Raw genomic sequence first — 9,404 nt, 5'->3', positions numbered from 1 at the left:
TATCAGAGAATTACTCCAAGTTGGGGTGAAAACTTCCTGCATTCCAGAAGTTCGATGGCATTGAGAAGGTGAATCACAGTAGCTAACTCAACGCAAGGAGTACAAACACTTCAAGTGCTTCAAAAGTGTGAGCAAAGAGCAGGCGAAGGCCAGTAACCAGCTCGATGCATGAAGTACAAACTCGAGGAGGCGGGCGAAGTCAAGTAACCTTTGCCTTCTCAACTCTTAAGAGAATGGGCGAAACCGAGTACCCCAATTCTCTTATCTATCCAGCAGAGGAGCTCTGCACAAGTTCAAAGACCCTTCGAAGAGAATGGAAGACAACAGTTGTCAAATCCTCACCAATGGTGATCAGTGCTACTGAGAGTATATTGTCCGCTTCATTTCCCAACGAAATGGCAATCGAAAGCGGAAGTGATGCGAACCTACTTGGATGTGACAACTAACTGAAAGAAGAGTCAATGAGCAGATTTTGTGGAGGAAGGACCCAAAACTTCAGAAGTTTGCGAGAAGATGCTCGTTAAAGCTCCAACAAGCATCCACCCAGTTCAAGCAGCATGTGGAATTTCTGAGAGACTGGCGCAGTAAGGATGGTCTTTTCCTTCATCTGGGAGATCCGCAGGAATCAACAAGGATCAACATAACTCAGCCAACCCCACACCAGAGTCAGAGTCATTGGCGAGTTGAAGCAGCATGGCGAATCAAAGGTTCGACTACTAAAAAAAAATAGCAGCGGAGAGCAGCTGGGAGCCAGGAGGCGCATTGCAGCTGGAGCGGAAGATTGAAGACTCAGCAAAGGCGAAGAGTTGCAGTGTTCACAAAGGCTTCGACGAGGACGTCGAAGGGATAAGTGGGGGAGAATGTCACGGACAAACTTCTAAACAAGATGTTTGATGTAATGCTCATGTATGTCCGTGTCTCTTGGCATGTTCTTGCCTTGTACAAAATGTAGAGGGGCGGCCGAAGGCTTAATAGTCCCATTTTAGTTGGGTTGGTGGCCTCTTTAGGCTTGTAAATAAAGGTTGTGTCATGTGGACACGCTCGAGAGCTTTTTGGTCTGTAATGGATCATTTTACCCTTTGTTGTGCCACAGTTCAGAGCTTGTAAAGTCTGTTTGTAATTTGCATTGTTTATGAAGTGTTTTTCGGAGATGTTTGCTTGTGGATCCCGATTGAGGCGTTCTCTCTAACCCGTTCTCTCTTTTGGTGGTCCTAAGGGACAATGGGAGGCTTCGGGGAGGCTGACCTTTGCGGACGGACACGCAAGGGTGCCGCACGACTTAGGCAAAACCAGCTAAGTCTGTGTCAATGAGGCATTAGAGACTGGCGCATAGTAAGGATGGTCTTTTCCTTCATCTGGAGGATCCGCAGAAACCAACAGGGATCAACACAACTCAGCCAACCGCACACTAGAGTCAGAGTCATTGGCGAGTTCAAGCATCATGGCGGATCAAAGGTTCGACTACTCAAAAATAGCAGCGGAGAGCAGCTGCGAGCCAAGAGGCGCATTGTAGCTGAAGCAGAAGATTGAAGACTCAACAAAGGCGAGGAGTTGTAGTGTCGACAAAGGCTTCGACGAGGATGTCGAAGGAATAAGTTGGGGAGAATGTCATAGACAAACTTCTAAATAGGATGTTTGATGTAATGCTTATGTATATCCGTGTTTTTTGGTATGTTCATGCTCTGCACAGCATGTAGAGGGACGGCTGAAGGCTTAATAGTCCTATTTTAGTTAGGTTGGTGGTCGCTTTAGGCTTGTAAATAAAGGTTGTATCATGTGGCCACGTGTGAGAGATTCTCAGTCTGTAATGGACCATTTTGACCCTTTGTTGTGCAACTATTCAGAGCTTGTAAAGTCTGTTTGTAATTTGCATTGTTTATGAAGTGTTTTCGAAAATGTTTGCTTGTGGATCCCGAGTGAGGCGTTTTCTCTAACTCGTTTTCTCTTTTGTGGGTCCTTATGGACCATGGGAGGCTTCGGAGAGGTTGACCTTTGCAGACGGACACGCAAGGGTGCTGCACGACTTAAGCAAAACCAGCTAAGTCCGTGACAGAGAGGCACAAAACAAAATATGTCTAAGCTATATAAGTTGGAAAATTTTGATCCCGATAAGAAGAAACCTACTAAGGCGAAAGACACAAGGAAAGATATGTTTAAGGTACATGGGTCCAAAAAACCTGTCATACGAGAATAAGTCTGTCACGACTGATTAAGTTTTATTAATGTTTGTTTTGGGATGAGATGCAATGTGTTACGGTCAGTAACTGTTCAGCCGTGGCCTTGGGGCCGTCGTGGCTTGGTCCGGGTCCGGAAGGCGGTGGTCTCCGTGGGGGCGCTCCTCGAGCCCGCTGGGTCTCCGAAGGCGGTGATCTCCGAAGGCTTCGCACCTGCACAAAGGTCGGGTCGGGGTGCTCGACCCGACCCCTCCGACGATCAAGTTAGAAGAAGATGTGGAGGGGATTGTGGATGAGGCAGAAGAAGAGCCTCTGAGTGTTCTGTGTCTGAGTGAGTTCCTCCCCCTTTTGCTTAGGACTTAGGGGTATTTATAGAGGAGGTTTGATGTTACCTGACATTGCCACTGGGGTTGCGTGGGAGGCTGAGCTGCTACAGGGTATGGCGAGCCTCGGACAGTGTGTCGCTCAGGGGGATGCTGTCATGACGTGTCACATCGCCATTTTTGCCCCTATCATATGCCCCCCCCGAAAGGAGCTATGCATCGGTCGTGACGGGCGGGGGAGGGAGTCCGAGGCATAGCTGCGTCTCTTGGTGTCGAAGCGGTCTTGGGCGGCAGGAGGTCAAGCTTGTCTTATGTAGGCGGGGCCTCGGTCGTGGCGCGATCGAGGAGCATGACACAGGTGGGTTGACCTCTCTGGTGCGCCTCGGGCATTACGCGACCGAGGGGGCCTCGGGCATTAAGCGACCGAGGGGGCCTCGGGCATTAAGCGACCGAGGGGGCCTCGGGCATTAAGCGACCGAGGGGGCCTCGGGCATTACGCGACCGAGGGGGCCTCGGGCATTACGCGACCGAGGGGGCCTCGGGCATTAAGCGACCGAGGGGGCCTCGGGCATTAAGCGACCGAGGGGGCCTCGGGCATTACGCGACCGAGGAGGCCTCGGGCATTACGCGACCGAGGGGGCCTCGGGCATTAAGCGACCGAGGGGGCCTCAGGCATTAAGTGACCGAGGAGGATGACGCAGGCGGGCTGACCGCTTTGGTGTGCCTCGAGCATTACGCGACCGAGGAGTATGACGCAGGCGGGCTGACCGCTCTGGTGTGCCTCGAGCATTACGCGACCGAGGAGTATGACGCAGGCGGGCTGACCGCTCTGGTGTGGACCCGGGATGGCGTAGAGCCGAGGGCCGAGGAGCACAACACAAGCGGGGTGACCGCGCAGGCGTGTCCCGGGTGGTGTAAAGCTAGAGGGCCGAGGAGTTCGGCGCGGGCAGGCTGGCCGTGTAGACGTGTCTCGGGGTTTATGGAGCCGAGGGGCACGACACGGGCGTACTGGCGGCACTGGTCTGTCTCGGGAACATGGAGCCAAGGAGCACGACGCAGGCGGCTGGCGGCGCAGGTGTGGTCTCGGGCATTACGCGACCGAGGAGCACGACGCAGGCGGGCAGACCGCGCAGGCGTGGTCGCAAGGGCCATGCGACCGAGTAGCACGATCAGGCGGGCAGGACGCGAGGACGTGGCCTCGGGCACCACGCGGCCGAGGAACACGACAGGCGGTCGGGCCGCGCCGAGGTGGGTTCGGCGCAGGCAGGCTGCGGGCACTGCTCAGGCGGGCAGACCGTGCTGAGGTAGGCTCGGCGCAGGCAAGCTGTGACCGAGGGGCGAGACCCTGGTCGGTAAGCCGCCCTGAGACAGACTCGGCAGTGAATATGGCCGAGTGGCTCGGCGCAGGCAGGTTGGTCGCACATGAGGCCGAGGAGCCGAGGCAGCGGGCTGCTTGCTGCACATGAGGCCGAGGGGCCGAGGCAGCGGGCCGCTTGCTGCGCATGGGGCTGAGTGGCTGAGGCAGCGAGGCAGCAAGGCAGTGTGCTGGCTGCGCATGAGGCCGAGTGACCGAGGCAGCGAGGCAGCTTGCTGGCTACGCACGAGGCCGAGTGGCCGCGGCAGCGAGGCTGCTTGCTGCGCATGAGGCCGAGTGGCCGAGGGCCGAGGGGCCGAGGCTGCACATGAGGCCTAAGAGCCGAGGCAGCGTGCTACTTGCTGCGCATGAGGCCGAGTGACCGAGGCAGCGAGGCAGCTTGCTGGCTGCGCACGAGGCCGAGTGGCCGCGGCAGCGAGGCTGCTTGCTGGCTGCGCGTGAGGCCGAGGAGCCGAGGCAGCGTGTTGCCTGCTGCGCATGAGGCTGAGGAGCCGAGGCAGCGTAGTGCTTGCTGCGCATGAGGCCGAGTGGCCGAGGCAGCGTGTTGGCTGCGCATGAGGCCGCGGCAGCAGCGCGTTGGCTGCGCATGAGGCCGCGGCAGCAGCGTGTTTGCTGCGCATGAGGCCGAGTGGCCGAGGCAGCGAGGCTGCTTGCTGCGCATGAGGCCGAGTGGCCGAGGGCCGAGGGGCCGAGGCTGCACATGAGGCCTAAGAGCCGAGGCAGCGAGGCAGCAAGGCGGTAAGGCAGCGTGCTGGCTGCGCATGAGGCCGAGTGGCCGAGGCAGCGAGGCTGCTTGCTGGCTGCGCGTGAGGCCGAGGAGCCGAGGCAGCGTGTTGCCTGCTGCGCATGAGGCTGAGGAGCCGAGGCAGCGTAGTGCTTGCTGCGCATGAGGCCGAGTGGCCGAGGCAGCGTGTTGGCTGCGCATGAGGCCGCGGCAGCAGCGTGTTTGCTGCGCATGAGGCCGAGTGGCCGAGGCAGCGAGGCTGCTTGCTGGCTGCGCGTGAGGCCGAGGAGCCGAGGCAGCGTGTTGCCTGCTGCGCATGAGGCTGAGGAGCCGAGGCAGCGTAGTGCTTGCTGCGCATGAGGCCGAGTGGCCGAGGCAGCGTGTTGCTTGCTGCGCATGAGGCCGAGTGGCCGAGGCAGCGTGTTGGCTGCGCATGAGGCTGAGGAGCCGAGGCAGCGTAGTGCTTGCTGCGCATGAGGCCGCGGCAGCAGCGTGTTGGCTGCGCATGAGGCCGCGGCAGCAGCGTGTTGGCTGCGCATGAGGCCGAGTGGCCGAGGCAGCGTGCTGGCTGCGCATGAGGCTGAGGAGCCGAGGCAGCGTAGTGCTTGCTGCGCATGAGGCCGAGTGGCCGAGGCAGCGTGTTGGCTGCGCATGAGGCTGAGGAGCCGAGGCAGCGTAGTGCTTGCTGCGCATGAGGCCGAGTGGCCGAGGCAGCGTGTTGGCTGCGCACGAGGCCGAGTGGCCGAGGCAGCGATGCTGCGTGCCGGCTGCGCACGAGGCCGAGTGGCCGAGGCAGCGAGGTTGCCTATTGGCTGCGCACGAGGCCGAGTGGCCGAGGCAGCGAGGCTGCGCCTGAGCAAAGTCTCTCAAGCGACGCCATATCTCTCCTTATGCATGCTGTGGCCGAGGAGCTACTTAGGCCGCGTAGAGGAAGTCTCGGGCAAGCCGTGGCCGAGGAGCTCTCGGGCGTGCCATGGCCGAGGAGGTCTCGGGTAGGCTGTGGCCGAGGTGTTCGGCGCCGGCAGGCTGGTCGCGTGCGTGGGACCGAGGGGCTCAGGCGCGCGGGTTGGCCGCGCGCGTGGGGCCGAGTGGCCGAGACGCTCGGCGCGGTCGTGCTGGCCGCGCGCATGGGACGCGGGCGGTTTGGCCGCGCGCGTGGGACGCGGGCGGTTTGGCCGCGCGCGTGGGACGCGGGTGGTTTGGCCGCGCGCGTGGGGCGCGCGGGTTGGCCGCGCGCGTGGGACCGAGGGGCCCAGGCGCGCGGGGCCGAGGGGTCGAGGCGCGTGGGGCCGAGCCGCGCGCGTGGCCGAGCGGCTGAGACGCGCGGGCTGGTCGCGCGCGTGAGGCCGACGCGGGCGGGTTGGCCGCGCGTGTGAGGCCGAGCCGCGCGCTTGGCCGAGGGGCCGAGGCGCGCGGGGCCGAGGAGCCGAGGCGCGCGGGGCCGAGGAGCCGAGACCGGCCCCATAAGTCGCTGCTGCTGGTGCAGGTCGGCTACAGCGGAGCAACCAAGGAGAAGGCTAACGTACCATCATTCCAGGCCCTCCTTCTAGCGCCAAAATGTTACGGTCAGTAACTGTTCGGCCGTGGCCTTGGGGCCGTCGTGGCTTGGTCCGGGTCCGGAAGGCGGTGGTCTCCGTGGGGGCGCTCCTCGAGCCCGCTAGGTCTCCGAAGGCGGTGATCTCCGAAGGCTTCGCACCTGCACAAAGGTCGGGTCGGGGTGCTCGACCCGACCCCTCCGACGATCAAGTTAGAAGAAGATGTGGAGGGGATTGTGGATGAGGCAGAAGAAGAGCCTCTGAGTGTTCTGTGTCTGAGTGAGTTCCTCCCCCTTTTACTTAGGACTTAGGGGTATTTATAGAGGAGGTTTGATGTTACCTGACATTGCCACTGGGGTTGCGTGGGAGGCTGAGCTACTGCAAGGTATGGCGAGCCTCGGACAGTGTGTCGCTCAGGGGGATGCTGTCATGACGTGTCACATCGCCATTTTTGCCCCTATCACAATGGGATTACTTTTAACTCCAAATCAAATATATAATCTAGGAATCGAAAGAGTTCAATTATATACATACTAAAGTGATATGAAGTAGATGGAAAGAAACTAAACGAGTAAAAGAGATGAAACACTATTATGACCTATAAATTTGTTGCCTATATTGATGTTTGTAAACCTATAAATTTGTTCATAATTTATTTTAAAACTATTATGGCCGATTATAAAATGTTGTCTCGTAACCATTACCAAGTTACTAAATATTCTAAGACAACACCAATCACACCAACACCTCAACATGCATCGACAAAATCATACAGGCCATTGTCACAAGCACGCTCAAGACACTTGTTTCCCTCAGTACATACGAGCGCCGGGATGATACTGATACTGCTGCTGCTGCAGCTTGGCCAACGCAAGCTGCCCTTGCATCCCATCCTTCGCATACTGCTGCCACACCCGCTGCTCCTCCGTCAGCAGATGCTGCTTCTTCTCCATGTCCGACATCTGAACATAAGACGGCGGCGGCACCATCAACGAGGCCGCGAAGGGGTCGCCCCCGCCGCCGTATGTCGCACCATCCACCGCCGGCGCAGGCAAAGCCAGCATCGGCTTCGCTGGCGGCGCGTGGACCACCACGCTACTCGCGCTCCCGCTGCTAGCGTATCCGTACCCCGCGGTGGCCTGCGCCTTGGTGTACATTCCGTCGAGCAACATCATGTCGAAGCCACCGCCGAGCGAGGCCTTCTGGCCCGATAGGTTGCTCGCCGTTTCCACCAACGCCATCTCCCAGTTGGACGAGTCGCCGTTCGGGAACGCCTCGCATTTAGGCGCTGCGTCGGATGACATGTGCTGGTCGAACAATGCCAGCGCCAGCATATTCCCGTGTTCTTCCCCGGTCATCGCGTCTTCCTTCAGGTTCAACAAGTCCACCTCCTCCTCTTCTTCCTTTTCCTCCTCCTTGTCTACCTTGACCTCCGCGACCGCTTGCTCCTGCTGCGTAGCCTCCGCGTCGGCCTCCGGTGCGGGTAAAGTTTTGATGCTGTTCATCTCGTACTCGGGTTCGTCGTCCTCGGGCGGCGCGTCCTCGTGGTCGGGGGGGTCGCGCTCCGCCTCGAGGCTGCGCTGCTCCTTAGCGTGGGCGAGGGCGGCCTTGTCGCGGATGAACTCGTCCATGACGTCCAGCTTTTTGGGGCTGATGCGCTCGACCTCGGGGTACTCGGAGGAGCGGCAGACGCCGGCGGACTTGGACCAGCCGTAGAAGAGGTCGAGCTCGTCGAACTGCTTGGCGAGGCGGGAGAAAATTTCGTGGATGCAGACGCACTCGGGGACCTCGAGGTCCATGAAGCGGTCGATGAAGATGTTCATGATCTCGGTAAGGTCGTAGTAGATTTGGAAGCTCTCTTTCACCAGGGGGTAAAGAGCTACGGCCACGATGCGGTCGTGCTTCGCTGCACCTGTATGCATGTATTCCGCTTAACACTCACACGATATGCATATACGACTCGATTCAATTCTCCCTTCATCGATCGGCCTGTGTGATTAAGATGCCATCACCTGTAGGTCGACAAGCGAGGAACCGCTCCAGCATGTGCTGCAGGTGCCGCGTCCGGGCAAAGATACGGTCGGTCGTCATCTCCCTCACCGGCGTGGCCTTGGATGATGTCGCCGCAGCGGCAGCCGCCTCCTCCTCCTCATCGTCGTTGATGTTGCTCCTGCTGCCGCGGCGCTTGCGGCGGCCGTGCATCCTGTAGTCCAGCCGCTCGTCCAAGTAGAGCGCGTAGGTCCTCACGAAGGAGGAGAAGTCCCAGGCGTCGGCGCCGGAGTTGTCCCTGAAGTCGGACATGTTGAGCATCCGCGTGCCGCGGCGCGTGGCGAAGAAGATCTCCTGCTCGTAGGCGGGGTCGCCCTCCGTGAGCAGGCGGTGGATGAGGATGAGGGTCTTGAGGGCCACCGTCCAGCTCTGGGTCTTGCCCAGCCGCCGCGACAGCGACGACACGCACGCGCCCACGTACGCCCGGGAGTAGCACGTCAGGCTCAGGATCTCGCGGATGTGCTTCTCCTCCGCCGGGAACTCGTCGTGCCGCGTCGCCTTCACGATGGCCACGTCCAATTCCGACAACATGGTGCTGTTGCTCACTTTCGCCAACCCGATGCTCGTCTGGTCCTTCACCGCCCCTAGTGCCTTGCGGATGGTGCTCGGCGCCATTTGTAGCTTCTCCCTGGATATGTTCCCACCACTTGTAACCTACAGACTACGTAGGTCGAACAAATCAAATCAAATCAAATATATATCTATAGATAAGCAGAGATGAGAGATGAGATTTGCGTACTTTGCCGGGGCTGGGAGACGCCTGGGAGAAGGGAGGAGACGAGATCAGCAGAGATGAGGGAGAGAGATTGGCTTGAGTTGGCTGATCTCGCCTCCCTTCTTCTGCCTCGGGCTCTTCATCGCGGTAGCCATTACTAAGGATTTGTATGAGAGCTGTGAGCCGTGGAAGCCGCACCAAAGTAGGAGCCGGGATCGGGGACGGGGAGGACCGTTGCTTGGTACGTCTTTAATTATCTTTTGGTCTTTGACGGGTCGTTGTGTCGGGCCACCAGTCAATTGGCATTTGATCGAACACCGGAAGGAGGACGACGGCCCAATTGTCTGACTTGGGAGGACGGCAAAGTCGCCTTTGCGGATGCAGGCGTCGGAACGCCATGCGGGAAAGATCTAAATTGCTTCTACCTGCAGCATATAGTAACTGAAAAATACATTGCTCGATGCTAAACTTTCAAGACGAAACGAAAATTTAGTACATCCATGCAACCA

General features: G+C 59.0%; 1 protein-coding gene across 2 annotated transcripts; it reads right to left on the bottom strand.

Annotated features, from left to right (window-relative positions):
• Positions 1 to 6,703: 6,703 nt before the first annotated feature.
• LOC135627910 (putative clathrin assembly protein At1g03050) lies at positions 6,704 to 9,369 on the bottom strand. Of its 2 annotated transcripts, none has more exons than XM_065134366.1 (3): positions 8,920 to 9,369; positions 8,144 to 8,834; positions 6,704 to 8,043 (listed from the first exon to the last, which is right to left on the bottom strand). In XM_065134366.1, exons 2-3 carry the CDS (start codon positions 8,793 to 8,795, stop codon positions 6,944 to 6,946), a joined length of 1,752 nt encoding a protein of 583 aa, XP_064990438.1. In that variant the 5' UTR covers positions 8,796 to 8,834; positions 8,920 to 9,369; the 3' UTR covers positions 6,704 to 6,943. The 2 variants fall into 2 exon arrangements, with proteins under 2 accessions (XP_064990438.1, XP_064990437.1); XM_065134365.1 differs by having other exon boundaries at positions 6,705 to 8,043; positions 8,144 to 8,841; positions 8,920 to 9,366.
• Positions 9,370 to 9,404: the final 35 nt, after the last annotated feature.

The sequence above is a fragment of the Musa acuminata genome, chromosome BXJ2-11 (assembly GCF_036884655.1).
Source record: "Musa acuminata AAA Group cultivar baxijiao chromosome BXJ2-11, Cavendish_Baxijiao_AAA, whole genome shotgun sequence".
Taxonomy (NCBI): domain Eukaryota; kingdom Viridiplantae; phylum Streptophyta; class Magnoliopsida; order Zingiberales; family Musaceae; genus Musa; species Musa acuminata.
The sequence above is the reverse complement of the archived record's forward strand: the minus strand, read 5'-3'. Positions and strand labels throughout refer to the sequence as shown.